The sequence below is a fragment of the Mytilus trossulus genome, chromosome 1, assembly GCF_036588685.1.
Source record: "Mytilus trossulus isolate FHL-02 chromosome 1, PNRI_Mtr1.1.1.hap1, whole genome shotgun sequence".
NCBI lineage: Eukaryota > Metazoa > Mollusca > Bivalvia > Mytilida > Mytilidae > Mytilus > Mytilus trossulus.
This window is the reverse complement of record NC_086373.1, coordinates 583,438-602,569: the sequence shown is the minus strand read 5'-3', so window position 1 is coordinate 602,569 and position 19,132 is coordinate 583,438. Positions and strand designations below refer to the sequence as shown.

General features: G+C 32.0%; 1 protein-coding gene across 1 annotated transcript; it reads left to right on the top strand.

Annotated features, from left to right (window-relative positions):
- The first annotated feature begins 7,593 nt into the window (after nucleotides 1-7,593).
- On the top strand, nucleotides 7,594-18,210 carry LOC134711927 (digestive cysteine proteinase 1-like). Its single transcript, XM_063572944.1, has 10 exons — nucleotides 7,594-7,713; nucleotides 9,652-9,807; nucleotides 10,800-10,975; nucleotides 11,445-11,682; nucleotides 12,666-12,861; nucleotides 13,630-13,823; nucleotides 14,022-14,113; nucleotides 15,683-15,844; nucleotides 16,271-16,460; nucleotides 17,432-18,210. The coding sequence occupies exons 1-10, from the start codon at nucleotides 7,659-7,661 to the stop codon at nucleotides 17,617-17,619; spliced, it is 1,647 nt and encodes a 548-aa protein (XP_063429014.1). The 5' UTR covers nucleotides 7,594-7,658; the 3' UTR covers nucleotides 17,620-18,210.
- Nucleotides 18,211-19,132: the final 922 nt, after the last annotated feature.

Genomic DNA, 19,132 nt, shown 5'->3' with positions numbered 1-19,132 from the left:
GTTGATATCGCTCACTAATAAGACGAAACATCAGGTAGAACTGTTGATATCGCTCACTAATAAGACGAAACATCAGGTAGAACTGTTGATATCGCTCACTAATAAGACGAAACATCAAGTAGAACTGTTGATATCGCTCACTAATAAGACGAAACATCAGGTAGATATCGCTCACTAATAAGACGAAACATCAGGTAGAACTGTTGATATCGCTCACTAATAAGACGAAACATCAGGTAGAACTGTTGATATCGCTTACTAATAAGACGAAACATCAGGTAGAACTGTTGATATCGCTCACTAATAAGACGAAACATCAGGTAGAACTGTTGATATCGCTCACTAATAAGACGAAACATCAAGTAGAACTGTTGATATCGCTCACTAATAAGACGAAACATCAAGTAGAACTGTTGATATCGCTCACTAATAAGACGAAACATCAGGTAGAACTGTTGATATCGCTCACTAATAAGACGAAACATCAGGTAGAACTGTTGATATCGCTCACTAATAAGACGAAACATCAGGTAGAACTGTTGATATCGCTCACTAATAAGACGAAACATCAAGTAGAACTGTTGATATCGCTCACTAATAAGACGAAACATCAAGTAGAACTGTTGATATCGCTCACTAATAAGACGAAACATCAGGTAGAACTGTTGATATCGCTCACTAATAAGACGAAACATCAGGTAGAACTGTTGATATCGCTCACTAATAAGACGAAACATCAGGTAGAACTGTTGATATCGCTCACTAATAAGACGAAACATCAGGTAGAACTGTTGATATCGCTCACTAATAAGACGAAACATCAGGTAGAACTGTTGATATCGCTCACTAATAAGACGAAACATCAGGTAGAACTGTTGATATCGCTCACTAATAAGACGAAACATCAGGTAGAACTGTTGATATCGCTCACTAATAAGACGAAACATCAGGTAGAACTGTTGATATCACTCACTAATAAGACGAAACATCAGGTAGAACTGTTGATATCGCTCACTAATAAGACGAAACATCAGGTAGAACTGTTGATATCGCTCACTAATAAGACGAAACATCAGGTAGAACTGTTGATATCGCTCACTAATAAGACGAAACATCAGGTAGAACTGTTGATATCGCTCACTAATAAGACGAAACATCAAGTAGAACTGTTGATATCGCTCACTAATAAGACAACGGTATCAAGTATTCGGTAAAGTTGAAAAGCAATGGATATGAAAATGCATCTCACGGTATACATAGCAATCAAAATCCTTATAAAATTTCAGGACGCTCTTATTTGTAGCTACTTAGTAAAAGCCGACGAAGATCCATACACTTTCTCTCTGTGTTAGAATATAAAAGGTTAACAGAAAAAATATGAAAAATGAATGTGAAATCGCATCAGACAGTATATTATGTTCACATAAAGCGTAGTATTAAGGGCATACGATACAGTTTTGATCCTGTATTTACAAGTTCGTGAAAATTTGAATACAGGCAATTTTTTTCCTGATTAACTCAAATATGTAATAAAAAATATACCTTCATGTGCTACTTTTTGAGTAAAACGAGGCCGAAATTTTGTATATTTGCTTAAAATTCAGATTTGTGGACGTAATTTCTTTTCCGAAAGAAAGACATAACTTTTATGTAATAAAAGATAAACACAAATTGTTTTTTGTTGAATAATCGGTAATTTCTGTATTTTATAAGTAACCTAAAAAATTATGCATTTTTCATTCAGAAATAACTCATATTTATCAAATGTTCATGAATTGAGAAAAATACGTCATTTTTTGCTGCATGTTTATCAAAATTTGAAAAAATCCTCTATTTACAGTTTTATAGAATTTGTGTCACATAATCTCCCTGCAAAATGAAACAAATTGCTGTTTTGAAAAATAGGGGTCCATGAACTCGTTTTCAAATTAAATCAGTTTAAATGATAAAAATCAGTCGAAAAATGCTTCTTTTCCCGATATGTCACAGTTTGACGTCGCGAAAATGACAAATTACGTTAGCAACGTCATTACCTTTTAAGTTTGAGGTGGTTCACGCGAAAATACGAAGGAAACTACGTTGGACGGACGGACGGGCGAACTTGAAAAATGGTATAACCCCTTCATCTGACCCTTATGAATAAAATTCATATTCGAAAGAATATTCTCTTGGTCCACGCGCTTGTTTCATATTATATATCGAATTCTGCTCTGATCCCAATGCCTGTTGTGCAGATTTGTTCTTTCTGTCAAAAAATTGAACTTTAGTTCCTTTATGTCAGCATATTATAGCATCATAAGGTGTTTCAAGTTTAAATATGGATTAAGTTCAATTTTAATATGCTGATATACACAACTATACTAAAAATTGCTAATTTTAAACGTTTTCTATTTATCCTTGACTTCCATTACACGATCACGATATCAATGTCCTGTTAAAATACCATTAAATAAAGAGACAGTATAGGACAAGTCTGATAAAACTGGTGATAGGTGGAAACTACCAATATTGGTGATGACTGCGTAAAGATAAATATATAATAAAGATTAAATGAGAAAAATGTGTTACTTTTCTTATCTAATTTACACTTGATTTTCACATGATAAAGTTTATTTATTCAAGATATTTGATTTAATTTTGACAGATTACATCTGAAAAAGTTTAAAAGGTTTTTTTTAAATATTAAACAGAAAGCATCATTCAAATTGTTTTATTCGGTAAAATCGTGTGTTTCAACCAGCGATACAATATGTATATAATTCGATTTAGAATGAACGGTACCTGAAGTGGTGGGACCTCTTACTTTAGACTAAATGGTAAAGGGATGAGCCGCTGCAATTGCATGGTTACTATTATGATTCTATACATAAAAGGATATACATGTATTTCTGATTTTTATTACTCCTAACATATGAACAGTATTGGGTACTAGATGCTATTGAAGCCCCCTCCCCATTCCTGATCGACTCCACTGTTATAGTCCCGTTATAGTGCTTGATCACATGCCCATATCTAATACAACTTTCAATCCTTTATAACTTGTAATGGGTTTTTTCTATTCCATTTTGTTTCTATCCTATATTTTGTCATAATATATCATTAAGATTTAATATAGTATAGTGATCGTTGAAATAACTTGTTTTTAATTATACTGCCCTCTTAGAGTGTCCTTGGTTGACAGTAACATAAATAATATTGTTTTGTATTGTGTAATCTTACGTCGCATACATGTATACAAACGATTTTAACGTAGAAGGCTAAGTTAATTTAAGATTCCAAAATTTATATATTAGTGTCAATATACACACCAATAATACATGTAACTATAATTCATATTCGGACAAAGTAAACAAGAGAGTAAAACGTCCCCAATCTTAACACACAGCTAAGAACTTACCTATAACGGAATATATACGTTAACTTTATAAATAGCTGACCTGCTTAAATCTTCTATCTATAGGTGACAGTTTGTGCCATAACTGTTCTTTAATAATGGTTTCCTGTTAAAGGGACAATAGCCACGATAGATATAAAAATATATGATTTTTTTTGGTTCAATCATTAATGAAAGTGAAATAGTGGAAATAATAATTCGCTTTTAGCAGCCAGCATGGTTCAATTTCGTCAAAATAAGCAAAGAAATATCTATGATAATTTTTTCACTTGCAAGTAATTCGACCTCGATCATAGCATCCGTATTCATGTGATCTTCAATTTAAACCAATTAGCTAGAGATGGATTACGCACGAGTTTTGCTATTTCAGTTATTAAAGGGGGAAATACCAACATTGAAATTACGTGAAACAAAAGTACATCATTTTATTGACTGAATAGATTCACAAAAACTCATTATGATACAGTTAAAAACGATGAATAACATATATTTTAACCTATATATAATATGAGATTAAACATACATAGAAAAAAATCCAATTGCACGAGTTCGCTATCTATCTATATTTATGTATATCGGTATATGACAGTCGGCAGTCTTTGGCGGTGTACTCAATAGTTACTAGAAATTTGATGGTGTCTTCACTTAAACACACAAGAAACAATAATATACATATTATCGACCCGATGCCTTGTAACTTGATTGTGTATTTATACTTTTTTATAATTTGGATATACGTTTTAGTATGTTATAAACCAAGTATAAAACTTTGAGTTAAATCGGTGAACATTAATTTGACAGTCAATGCCCCTTTAACAAAGCTATATTGATTAGCTTACTGGAAACTGTTTAGAGAAACTGCCGCCATAATACTAATTGTTCTCATATTAAGATTGCATTCTAGTCCCTGAGGCATTTCTCTGCAAGCGTGCCTGGCAAAAATGAAAATAATTCAGGAATACGAGAATTGTGTTCTATTCGTTCGATGTGATTTAGCTTTTTGTGTTTCCGTTTTGATAAGGGACCTTCCGTTTTGAATTGAATTGAGTTTGGTATTTTTGTTATTTAACTTAATATGACCGGTTTTGTTTTCATACGACTCTGGGAGTGTTTATTTGTCATTACTCCGTTCCATTTTTTGTCAAACATATTGCCTTTTCTTCTTTGGCAGAAGACAACCCAACTCTTATGAATAATTTCAGTTGAAACTTATGTGGGTAGGCTTAGACTTGCTACATGTCCCTTCCTAATTATATTTTTTTTTCAATGTTGCTCCTTTAATAATTTTACTGCTATAACTAGGAGATTACAATCATACTGACATCTGCAGGAGGAACCTTTCTCCAAGGGCAACCAGTAGGCTGGCACTTATCAGTAAACTAAGCTTTACGTAAAAAGATAGCCATAAATATTCCAGATTATGTAGAACAACAAGGCAGGACAACACGGCAATACCACCGAAGCAAATTTAGAAAAACTTCAACAAACACCTACAAATACAGCTTCTTTCCACGTACCATCAAAGACTGGAATACTCTTCCAATAAGACTGTTAAATATAGAAGATGCAGAGGCATTTAAGAACAGCCTCACATCTTATTTAACAGAGTAGTCGCGCAACAAATATTTGATTTCAAAATCATATGTAAATTAAGAAATAATTCATGGAAGCCATAGATTTGTTGGAAATTTACACATGGTCTGGGCCGTGATATTCGAATTTTATCCTGAGCGTTAGCGAGAGATAAAATTAACGAATATCACGGCCCAGGCCATGTGTAAATTTACAACAAATCTATGGCTTCCATGAATTATTTCGATTCTAATAGGACAAATAAGTTTATCATATATTGAAGCGAGGGTGGGTATGTCGTATGTTCTTTTTTACTCCTTGTTAGATAAAGCTCAAATATTCTCATAAATATTTAGCTTGCATTGATTATTTCGTTAATAACCGCTAGAAAAAATATGTCTAATTCTCAAACCCAATATTTCCGATTTATTATTAACATGTATTCTCGTAAGCTACCGTCAAATAAAAAAAAACATTTCGCTACGAAGAAGCTGCCATGTTGAAATCAAATGCAATAGAATAGAAAACAAAACAAAACCTACCTCAGAATTCCATTTTAATACAATGTTATACGAACTTCGATGGTTACAAAAAAGTTTATATTTTTGTGACATTGACTAAATATTAATTTTATACTGCAACTTAAATTGGTATATTGATAGCTTTTGGAATCGTAACATGAAAATCAGGCTTATGCTCATCCCTTAATGAACCTCTGATTGTAGAGAAAGTGTTCCATGATGAAATTGACATTGAACTAAATATAGCTGTGTTACTATATTTAGGAAATAAACAAAACTAGTTGCAATATATTAATTCTTTTTATTATGCATCCGAATAAGAATAAAATTGCTCTTGTCTTTTGTTTTATTACAATTTCTAATACAATAAAATTGTCGTTTGCAAAGTAGGTTCAAATACATGTGGATTTACGTGGGAGGTATATTGTAACATCCATTATTATGTATATCTGTGAGTCTGCGCCAAGTATAGATATATCGAGAATTTTCACACAGTGTTGTTAACATTTGAAGCGAAAGAAGCACGTCATATTAGAATATGTTTTTTTAAATGAGCACCATATTGAATGACCAAATTAGTAATATTGCGTGATGGGTCTTATACCCTATGCATTTCAACGATATAGATGTAGAACATATAAATTAGTAAGAGAACAATAGTAGAAAGGGAATTGTAGCAAGTCTAGGGTAGGCTATACGAACGTCCTGTTTTAAAAAACGCAAATGAACTAGAAAAAACTCGCAAATGTCCTATTTTAAAAAGCGCAAATGTCCATTGTCTACACATGCTAAAGCGCAATATTATTCATAAAAGTCTTTTCTTTTAAAAACAAGTTGATGTACGTCCATTGACTGTATAATACAAATGACTGCGCTAATAATATAGCTACAATATTTATATTTGCATATAATTACATTACATGTATCATGTTTCAGAATAATCCGATAATTTTATTGAATAACAACTCGTGTGCGTCATACTAAAATTTACCTTCAGATCCCAATAAAGTTTACATTCATGATGACACGTGCTTTCACAAAAAGGTACACCGGTTTTTTAATGAAATAAGTGAAAGAAATCCGGCGATTTTTCATTATCATAGCAGGAAAATTAGGTTATAATTACTGAATGCTTCTTAATTATTCTTAACTTTGCACATTTTTTTTTTTTACTGCACTCATCACATTGTAACTTTTTATTAAGGGTCTGTTTGCTATGCGCCGGCGTATGTGATCATCGTACAATGTAGATGAAGTCTTGTCAACAGAGTCTTTCATAGGTTCAGTGTAAAAGCGCTGACCATGCGCTCCGCATATTCACCGTGGACACAATTTCGCCGTTTTATGATTTTGAGGTGTAAAAACTTCAAAGGTTGATTGAAATGGAAGAAATAGACCTGTAAAATTATATTTTTATAACAAATATGGTTATTTTTGAAAATGAGACAAAATTTCGGCACTACCCGCAAAGAACCGAAAAACGGACAACGATTTTCAGCCAATTTCCTGAATGAAAAAAAAATCAAAGAAGTATTTCTTAGTTATTTTCTTGACTGATTGCCCAAAATTTCATTTTTTTTTACATCTTTCAAATGTCTGCTATTCATTTATAATGAAATTTATTTGGAAAATATTGTTTAAAGCTGCAGTTATTTGGTTTTAAATAGATATGCAAAAACGGCGAATATGTGTCCCCCGTTGACAAAAAATTAGGAAATTTCAAACACCCTTTAATCACGCTTTACAGATGATTTTTCTAAAAACAAACTCGTTTTCAAGCTAAGAATAATTTGCATTTGAAGTTATCTTCATATAGAAATATCAGTATACTTCAAAAACATAAAGACTTAAACATAAACTGAAGAAAACATGGAAAGATATGGCGAAAATGAGCACCCCACTCTATTTCAGTCAACGCTTTTACACGAAAATGAATTTACAAAAAGAATCATTCAATTCAGAAGTATATTTTCAATATTCAGGAACGTTTGACTTGCAAAAGTTGGAAGTTCTGGTGCGTTGTTCATAATAACTTTTTAAATAATTCGTCATATATTAAAGGATTCCTGTATGGAACTTTCTGTTTAGACCTTGTATCCACTTGATTGTATTTCACGTGAACACTTTTCGATCATGTGATCTCGCATGTGACACTATTGTCACACTTCAAAATGGTAGAAATGCTGAAAGAAGTACAGTTTGCAGTCTGCATAGTTTTATGCTTTGGTAAGATAATAATGGGGCTTTACCTTCTGTTTACTGTTACTGTTACTGGTAATTTCCTCCTCTCTCAGGAGCACTCCCAAAGGGATACATAAATTTTAAAGTATAGTCTAAGAAAGGATATATATATTTACAACTTACGTTAAACTGTACAGTTTCCCACCACCCTTGGCTTCTGTCTTTTTTTTTAAAATCTTTCAAAATTTTCAAATTATTTACCTTAAAAACTTGTCGCGTTGTGCTACACTTTAGCCATGTAGCGAAAAAAATGTTTCAATTATAATAATGATTTTTTTTATCCCCACCAATAATTTCTTTTCAAATATCGCTAGCAAATAATGAAATTATGTAAAAATATTTATATCATTTTGCAAAATGCATTAATATATACACCTAGTAGCTAAGTGTCTGTCATTGCTGAGGGGGGATAGGACCTTTATCGGGACTCCAGGATTTTTTTTCGAATTTCGGGACCTCAGGATTTTGTTTTTGTTAGCCTGTGATTTCGTTTTTTCAGCCAAGGATTTCAGGATTTTGTGTTTTTAAGCCCGGGATTTTGGGATCATGACCCCTCTTTCCTCCCTCATTGCTGGATATCACACAGGTTCCCGTAAAATTTTGAGGCCACAATGGAAAAGTGATTATTGTATGACTTCAATAGTTCAAATGGAACAGATTCTTTGGTCAGTCGGGAATAGCAATAAGGTTTAATAGTTGACCAACAAAGAAATCTTAAAGGTACATTAGCTGTCAAAATCGTGGTCTCTAATTTGATTAAAATTCTCATATTTTAAATTACATTTTTTTGTAAATTTGTATATAACATGTATAAGAGGATAATACTGCCTTTTCCTGTAAGGCATCAAACTGTCATTTTTGTAAGCTAAAAAAAGGTTAAAACTTTACTATGGTTTGTCAAAATATCCTACTCATGATTCCTGTAATAGTTTTTAGAACTGTAATATATAAATTATTTTTCAGGATTTTTTTTTATATAAATGTGATTTATCCAAATCAGGTGATTTTTATTATCCTCTTAAACAAAGTGACATTTGATCTTCATGCACCAAAATTACTGTTTAACATGTTGTGTTGAATGTCATTTGGCAAGAATTTTTACCGTTATATATTTGTCATGAAGGTATACCCCCATTACGACCCTCATATAACATTCAGTTTTTAATGTACTAAAATGTATATCCTTTGAATTACAATAAGTCTGAAATAAGCAGTTAGCAATGCATGTTCTCGATAATATTTATCAGAATCTTGTGTGTATGTAATTAACTCTTTAGACATTGTTAGATGACCTCCAAAGACTGCCAACAGTCATATTACCTGATCAACACATAAAAAATATAGAGAACGACCTAGTACAATTGGATATTTCTATGTCTGTTTGATTTCATGCTTTAGGTTAAAAAAAATAAGTTAATTATCATGTTTACCTGTTAAAGAATGTTTTCTTAGGCCGTGTTCACATTGATCTAAACTTGGTGTTATGTTAGTGTAACTCACACGTAAACTAAACACAATTATGTTTCAGTTGGGCAGGTTTGATCATACCTTGATCTCATTTGTCATTTTTACAGTTTATTGCTCAGTGTTAATTTTTTGATTTTTGGTATGTTCTTCTTAAACTAGTAGAAATACACGTAGGTCAACTATAATTCTTGTATGAAAGAATTGTTATCTATACATGCCTGTCTGGTATATATGGTTCATCTGACCTTGACCTCATTTTCATGGTTCATTGGTCAATGTTTAGATTTCTTGGTTAATGATAAGTTTATGTGACAGTTGCAATAAAGCTTTATATTTAGGAATCTCAACATGATATCAATGATTAGTAAAGAAGGCGAAACATTTCAGCGTTTGCACTCTTGTTGTATACAAAAATAGTTATTTCTCCTTTAAAACATGACTTAATTTTGATTTTAGGTGTATCCTTCAGCACCAAAGCTACAGCACCCAATTGGAATGCATTAACTTACACTGTAGAAGGAACACTACAACTGCCATATGCTGAGATCACAGAACCATTCTCAGCTTATTATGATGCCAAAAATAACAAGAGCAGAATAGATTATTATGGAGGTATGGAATAAGACAGTTTTATATACATATATTTTATATATATTTGTAGAAGGAATTGCCATTTCAAATAGGCTCAACTTTGTTGGTGCCAGTTTGATTATGAATTATTTAACATAAATTGTAACATTTGTCATGTTTGTAACTAACAAAATGATTGTCATTTTTTCCTGATCTTTGAGTGAGTTAAATCTTTAGAGTAGTGCAAGGTATTCTTTGATATGCAGCAATTCCAGCTATATATACAATGTACAAAATGTATGGGTTAGATGTACATATATAAAAAAGAAGATGTGGTATGATTGTCAATGAGACAACTATCCACAAAAGACCAAAATGGCACAGACATTAACAACTATAGGTCACCATACGGCCTTCAACAATGAGCAAAGCCCATACCGCAAAGTCATGACTTGTTGAAGTATTCCATAAATAAAAATAAACACAAACCTGATAAACACTTGCTGCTGTTAATGTCAATAGCTACTGTTAATGCCAATAGCTGCTGTTAATGTCAATAGCTGCTGTTATTGTCAATAGCTACTGTTATTGTCAATAGCTGTGGTTAATGTCAATAGCTGCTGTTAATGTCAATAGCTGCCGTTAATGTCAATAGCTGCTGTTAATGTCAATAGCTGCTGTTATTGTCAATAGCTGTGGTTAATGTCAATAACTGCTGTTAATGTCAATAGCTGCTGTTATTGTCAATAGCTGCTGTTAATGTCAATAGATGTGGTTAATGTCAATAGCTGCTGCTAATGTCAATAGCTGCTGCTAATGTCAATAGCTACTGTTATTGTCAATAGCTACTGTTATTGTCAATAGCTACTGTTATTGTCAATAGCTACTGTTATTGTCAATAGCTGTGGTTAATGTCAATAGCTGCTGTTATTGTCAATAGCTGCTGTTAATGTCAATAGCTACCTGACAGGGAGTAGAATTGATTATCAAATTAAATTATGTCCTTAATTATAATAGAAATTTTTAACTTTAAGGTATGGTTATCACTATACAGAGGTCAGATATGACAAAATTTGGTGTAAGTTACAAACTGGCTCCCATGTCAACAGAGAAACAGTTGAATATGGATATGTGTTTCCAAGTCAATGGTACAAACAACGATGATGCTGTTACAATCCAGTCCATTCTACCAGATCTCACAGGATTTGATGTAAATCTTACTTTACTTTTATACTTATCTTTGAAAGATGTGATATAGATTACTAAAATCCCATTCATATTATGTCTAGATTTGTTGCTTATTTTAAAAGTATATCAGCTTTACTCATTAGATCCAAACAAAGCATTAATACTGTTTTCAGAAATGCTAGAGACAAAAGGAACTGATCAGAGATTACAAGTTAATAACTACTGGGCAAAAATCATGTAGCTGAGACAAAATATCAATCAGTGCACATCCAGAGATTTAGTGTAAAGACTTCATAAACAGTCTAGGAAAACAGGACCTTGTTAAATGCTAAATTATAAGTCTCAACAATTATTCTACAAGCATGACAAGTACAAACAAGTTTGTATTAAATGTAAAACAAAAGTGCACTAATTCATTTCTTATGACATTATCAGTCATTAAGAATTTATGTTTTCTTTTTTTTATTAAAAGTTTTTTTTTATGATTAAAGATGATTGGTGTGGAGATGAAGAGCGGTAATAATTGTACAAAATGGCAGAAAGTTGATGTCCAGGGAAAAAAGAAAAATGTTTACACGATGTGGGTAGGACCAGATGGTAAAATGCCAGTCCGTTATGAGATGTATGGATATGACTCACTGCTTGGATCGCATTATGACAAATATTATCTTGATTATATCAATTTTGGTACAAGTGACATAGATTCAAAGAAATTTAATCCACCAACAAGTAAGTAATTATTAGTTTCAGATGGAATATTTATGGCAGCCTTTCAAAATTAAGCAGCTCTTCTGTACTTTTATTCAATCAAAATGACAAATGTCAATTGTAGATTTGAATGTCGCAAATGCAGTTTTACTGGCGACGCGTAGCGGAGACAGTAAAATGGAGATTTGCGACTGTCAAATCAAAATTGACGGTGGCAACTCTTCAACTACAGTACTATTATTACGATTCTAAAGCATTACAAAAAGAAAAAAAATATGATAAAACTTGAAAAAATTTCTTAATTTGACAAATAGAAAATAATCCGCGAAACTTCATGAATGATTTGGCACAAAGACGTCATGGCTAAGCGTGACGTCATACAAATGAAAACTTCAAAGCTGGAGGTTATTACTTTACATGTTCGCTAAAAATTCGGATAAAATTACATTAAAAAGGCGAATTCGAGGTAGGTGTTGTTTTATTTTCAATAATAATAAATATAGTAGTAATCGAACATTTGTGAATTCAATCAATTCAAAACGGCGGGTCCCTCCTTAGTTATGTCTGGTCAACTATGGATTTGACGGCAACTTTTAGCCAATGAAAAAAATTTTAACATCCAAATTGCATTAGAATTAGAAATATAATAGGCATTCAGTTCAATTATTGCCATTTTCATGATTTTAGAGTATTTCAATTTTTAAGGATATGTTTTTAACAAAGTAGTTAGTAAAAAATATTTACTATGGAACCTGAATTAACTAATATACCTCAGAAAGTAAGCTGTAGAATAAATATGATAGTGCCTCGGATATTTATAAAATTTGAGAATTTAGTATTTGATCATTTGTTAATAGACTGTAATAGACTGTTGTTTTTTTTCTATACTGGAGTGCTATCTCATTGATGTATACCCATATCTTTCAATTTTTGCATTCATTATTTTTGCTATTTTGATATATTATATTGCATTCTGCAATAATTATATATATTTCATCTGATAGACATGACATGTGGAGGATTCCCTGGTCCAGGAATAAAAGAACATAGAATCATGATGAACCCAATGAGAGAATATATAAACAATGACCAAACTCATATTGACCAAATGTTTGGCTTCTATAAAAATCAACACAGTAAACAATACCCCTCAGTAGAGGAGCATGAGCAGAGGAAACATATATTCAGACATAATGTTAGGTAAGTATTGAAATTACTTAGTTTTGTTCTTATTATAGTAACAAACAATTAAATAAGCCTGGCGCTTGGAGTTTAGGATGGAGATAGAAATTTAAGCATGGCTCAAACTTTGCGTCTGTCTTTGTAACAATGAAACAGATTGTATTGGACACTCCACTGATTATTATTGTCTCATTTGCAGCAAATGCAACTAGAAAATTAGAAATGTGATTATTAATCATAGGACACACAAAAATGGTAGACATGGTAGACATGGTTAAAAAAATTATAATTCACTTCAATAGAGTTAATGATGTTTGTTTAAAATATTTTTAAATCACTAGAAAATATTTATACCAGATTGCAATCTAATTAAAATTAGTTCTCCACATTTGCTCCTTGTTTTTTATATGCCATGCACGACATAAAAACAACGAGGAGCAAGTTTGGAGAACTAATTTTAATTAGATTGATCAGATAGAAAATCAAGTGTTTAGTAAATACATGCAACCTGTTAATGCAAGATCAATTAGACAGCTTTCTTGTTAATACAGGATAGATAGGACAGGTTACCATTGTGTGCAGGCAAAAATAGACAGAATACATTTAAATGTATATGTTTCAGGTTATTTACGGGTTAGACAGGTTACCTGTTAAAGGAGGATTCACAAAATTCTATTAAGATGTTAAATTATTAAGTCCAACATATATAATAACTATTTTAAGCAACTTTTCATTTTGGTACTTTGATGCCTAGAATTTGCATTGATTATTTCTTTTTGATTGTAGATATATCCACTCTAAGAACCGAGCTGGTTTAACCTACAGACTGGCTGTCAATCACCTGGCAGATAAATCCTCAGAAGAACTAAAATTAATGAGAGGATTTAGATATACACCTGGTAACCATGGTGGTCTTCCATTTGAAAGATCTAAATATAACTTGAAAGATGTTCCTGCTAATCTGGATTGGAGATTATATGGTAAGATAACTATAGGATATTTAAAGTTTCATACTTCAGACTATAAAGTTTTAATGCCCCATTTATATTTATGGGCATTATGTTTTCTGGTCTGTGTGTTCATTCTTCTGTTCTACTGTTCGTTCGTGTGAAAACACTTGCTTGTTTTTAAATAAAAGAAATAAATTAGAATTGAACTTATCAAAAATAATATTTTAGGTGCTGTTAATCCTGTCAAAGATCAGGCAGTGTGTGGATCCTGTTGGAGTTTTGGAACCACAGGAACAATAGAGGGAGCTTATTTCCTTAAGGTAAGGGACAATAGAGAGAGCTTATTTCCTGAAGATAAGGGAAAATAGAGGGAGCTAATTTCCTTAAGGAAAGGGACAATGGAGGGCACTCATTTCCTTTAGAAAAGGGACAATAGAAGGAGCTTATTTCTTTTAAGTTAGGGACAACAAAGGAGCATATTTCCTACATCTAGGGGTGCACAATGCATACTATACATTGCTATATGTCTACCTGTTTATTTTCATTAGGTCAAGTTTATGAAAAGTGAAATTTTTTTTGACAACAAAGTATTTCAATGTATGAGCTTTTTAATGAATAAATTCTATTACTTACAAAGTTGATGGTGTAAAATAATTTGTTCTAAGTACCATTTATAAAGTTTGATTGTACAAACCACCTCTTATCAATTTTGATTTTACAAAGTACTTCTAAAAAAGTTAGATTTACAAAGGCTCTCAAAACATTTGATATTACAAAGTACCTCTTATAAAATTTGATTTTATAAAGTACCTCTTATAAAGTATGATTTGTCATCATGATTCATTGCAAATTATACATTTATATATATAACCTTATAAGCTAAGTATCTCTGACATGTTTGTTTGTGATTAGATTTTTACTGATTCATATATGTGTGTATTTGATTTGAGATAAGTGCTTTACTACATTCTACTAGTGACACATATAATATCATTTTGTAACTTTCAATTAAAAGTTGCAAACCTTTCAAATACAATATTGAAAGTCTTTTTAAGGTGATACAAATGTACTGTCTTAATATTGCTATTTGTTTGTGTTATGTTGTTTGTTATGATCATCATTTGTGGAGAACAAATATGCATTCATTAATATGGTGGTTTTTTTTGTGCTCTGTTCATGATGTTTATTCGAGTGAGTTGGGTCAATATCTTTAATTGTTTTTACATAGGTGGTAATGGTAACGTTTTTTCCTTTAGCTCAGTCCATATCGTTAACTTGGATATGTATGATAGCTGGTTTCGAAGCTGTGACATTTTCACACATGTGGTTAAATTTTCGGGGTACGAAGTGAGATTACTTTTTCTGTAAATTAGCATACCCCGACCATCCCTTCGTGATGCGGCTCCTTGTGGTAAAATATCCCCTTTTTAACACAATTATTTTTTTGAAAATTTAGTACTTTGAACACATTAAATAGCTCCATAGTTTTTACACATTTATTCTATGTTCCTCTTCTTTTAAAATCACCACAAATGGTTAAGCTTAGTCATTTGTAAAAAATGGAAACATGTTCTATATGCCAATATCACTACACAGAGATCTTTTCTTTACCCGTGACATTTGAGTTCCTCATTTCGAGGCGTATTATTGATGTTGTCCCAGTTGTGAAAGTTGACCCGCGGGTCAAAACTTAAGATTAACTATTGTGATATTAAGGAATGTTGTATGATTTGCATATGTATACAGCTATCAAAATTAGAAATGTATAGTTCTGTTTTTTGCCAAAACTATCCTGTTGTAATTTTTACAACAATAAAACATCACAAAAATGTATGAATTAACAGTATGTATTTTCAAGGGAAGTTGTATATTTTTTTCATAATTTACAGACAGGAAATTTGGTGAGGTTATCCCAGCAAGAATTAATGGATTGTTCCTGGGGAGAAGGTAACAATGCCTGTGATGGAGGAGAAGATTTCAGAGCTTACCAGTATATCATGAAAAATGGGGGTTTAACAACTGAGGAACAATATGGTGGTTATTTAGGTCAGGTGAGAACTACAGCTTTTATTATTAAATGGTGTAATTGGTACAAATGATGAAGGCATGCTAATAAAATTCTTAAACAATGTATAACCAGTAAAATATCCTCGAGACATGTTTAACATGATACAAGAAAAGCATGTAGGTGATGTAATTTTTCACATAAGTATATTGAAGCAAGTGTGGACACAGAAATGTTTTACAACATACATGTACTGGACATGTAATACTTGAAAAGAGAGCTATCAGCAAGTGCTTGAAATGAAATATATACATGTAAAGAATATTTTTACTTAAATTTTGTAATTTACATGTATAGAGATGCTGCTATTGGTGATCAAGTTAGATTGGCTGGCTCACAGCATTGATGGTGCTTTGATAATCTGCTTTTATGAAATATACTATACTAATAACTATAATATTAAATCTTTCAGGATGGTCAATGTAGAAAAGACAAAGTTACTCCAATTGCTAAACTGAAGAACTATGTGAACATAACACAGTATGACCAACAAGCATTGACATTTGCTATTGCCCACATGGGACCAGTTTCTGTGGGTATTGATGCATCACATTTGTCATTGTCATTCTATGCTAATGGTGTTTACTATGAACCAAAGTGTGGTAAGTGTGCTTCTGTTTAAGGTGGTACCTAACACTTCAGGGAGATAACTCCCGGAAAGTCATCTAAACGTTTTAATTAAGTTGTGTTGTAAAGGGAATTTTAAGCTTCTCAATGATAAAAATTGGTATTTGTCAAACTGCTATTTAACCAGTGTAATTTTTCTGACAAAACGGTTGGTTCAAAATTTTTGAAATTTTTATAGTTTTGTTAAACATGTTAACCCTTACCATGCGGTACCTGTCTTTTGACGGGCGGACCCTAATATCCGTTATTTGGCTCCAATGGCGTTCCATACTTTTAGAAGTCCACTTTATGATACTTATTTTAAAAGTTATGCATGTTCCGTCAACCTGAGGCTATCCATATTCACGTTTCTCATGTATAAGTAGCATTTTGAGCACAAATATGGACTTGGAAAATTGAAATTGGCTAAAACTCGGTTTTCTGGAGGGGTAGGCTTCACATCTGTATCTTACACAAGAAGTTCAGAGGCATAAAACTGGCAAAGATAGTGCAAACCCACAGTCATATAACTACTGATCATTATTATTATTGAAATACGCATAGGAAACAACTACTTCCGGTTTTGGGTCCATTCGAAGTCAAAAATCGGCAAAAATCGTGAAATTCTGTATTTTGGGTCCAAATGACCTTCTGTAGACTGATGAATCAAGATCAGATTCACTCCGACCTAACAACTGTTGGGGTCAATTTGTTCACTAGGGTCCACTCTACACGCAGGCTACAGCTGGATACCTTAACCAGCAACCCTGGGTCATCTGGGTCAAGAGAAGGGGTGGAAAATCGGCAAAATTGACGCTTTTTGCACCTGTTGACCCACTTTGGGGCAAAATCCCGCAAAAAGAGCATGAAGAGTGGAAATTACAAAAAATGATAAAAAGATCATTTGTATCAAAAATTAACTGTTAGAAATGAGAGTAACAGTTGGCTTTACTTTTTATATTTCCAGGAAATAAACCAGATGATTTGGATCATGCCGTTTTAGCTGTAGGATATGGCACAATGAATGGTCAAGCTTACTGGTTAATTAAGAATTCTTGGTCAACATACTGGGGAATGGATGGCTATGTTCTTATGGCTCAAAAAGACAATAATTGTGGAGTTGCCACTGATGCTACTTATGTTATCATTGAATAAACATGCAGTTGAATAAAATGTATTAAATAGAATCTGTGTTTCTGGCTAAAATATAATGAATCAAATTGAATTGTACAGTAAAACTGCAATATCTTTTCCTATATTTAATACATCCTTCTAAAGGGTGTTTCTTTTCTGAAATATCATTTTTGGAACAGAGATTAAAAAAGAATTTAATAATGAGGATAGTTCAGATTTGACCAGAAACACAGACCAGATGAGCACTTCTTTAAATCAAAGTTAACTGTGATAAATATTACTCTTATAGTGCTGAATTGTACAAGAAAATAGAATTATTTTGTATTGTTGTTAGACATTTTTTTGTATATTATAAGATTATTAAATGACATACTCATAACCTGCAATTAACATGATTTTTGTTTTTGCTTTGTTTTTTTTTTGTTTGTGTTTTTTTTTTTCTCATTTTAATTTAAAAAAATAGGTGTATAAAGGGTAAAGTGTAAAAAAGGATGAGCAGTAAACTAATGTCTAAAAGTTGGTCTTTTGGTGCAATTGAAAAAACAAATTATTTTATACAGGTTGATTTGTTACTTTTTCATTTTTTTCAATAAAAATGAATATCTTGCCATACGTTGTGTTATGTTGTATTTTAATTATGAATTTGGTTTTTGTGTAATGCTATTTTTTTATGTAGTATAATGGGTTAATGCACACAGTTATTTTGCATACTTTGCCCAACTGAAGTTGATATCATTCAATTTTTAAAAACATAAAAAATTATATTATATATTAGACCGAAGGCGGAAAAAAAAGTTTGTCCAGAAAAATAATCCATAGCCCCCCCCCCCCCAGCAAATCAAAAGGTTGCTGCCTTAATACCAAACTTGTTTTTGTAATGGTTTTGTGTTGAAAACCAATCTGATGAGGTTAGTCCTTTTCATATGATGTTTACAGTTTGTTCTTATGTTACACCTTTACACCACTGTCCCAGGTAAGTGGGAGGATTTGGAGCCAGTAAACCTGTTTAACCCCACCACATTCTGTATGTGTCTATTGTGACAGTTAACAAAGTTACCTGGCTTATAATTTAATACACTAGATTTGTGTTTAATCTATAGTATAAGACTCATCAGTGATGCTCAGATAAAAAAAAGTTAAAAAGCCATGGAAGTATAAAGTTTAAGAGCATTAAGGACCCAATATTCAAAAAAGATAATATGTTAGAAAAATGTCATTCAAAGGTCATCGTTTGTTGCTGTTTATCATATTTGTTATGTACATAAATCAGGCTGTAAGAAATCTCATTTGGTTTTTTTTCAGTTTGTCATTTTGGTGCATTTTATAGCTTACTGTGTAGTATGGGTTCTATTGAAGGCTGTACAGTGACCTTTAGTTGTTAACTTCTACATATGGTCTCTGGTAAAGAATTGTCTCATTTACAATCATACCACTTCTTAATTTTGTATTGTTTCTGGTATACACTAGATTCTTTTCGTTGAAAATTACAATAAAAGGCAGATAATTATCTATTCCAAACTCTTTTGATTTTCAT

Bases quoted from the DNA above. Each gene is read 5' to 3' on its own strand.
- LOC134711927 (XM_063572944.1), top strand. From the start codon at position 7,659: ATGGTAGAAATGCTGAAAGAAGTACAGTTTGCAGTCTGCATAGTTTTA. The intron at 7,714-9,651 runs GTAAGATAATAA...TTTTGATTTTAG, and splicing joins CTGCATAGTTTTATGCTTTG to GTGTATCCTTCAGCACCAAA. The intron at 9,808-10,799 runs GTATGGAATAAG...TTTAACTTTAAG, and splicing joins CAGAATAGATTATTATGGAG to GTATGGTTATCACTATACAG.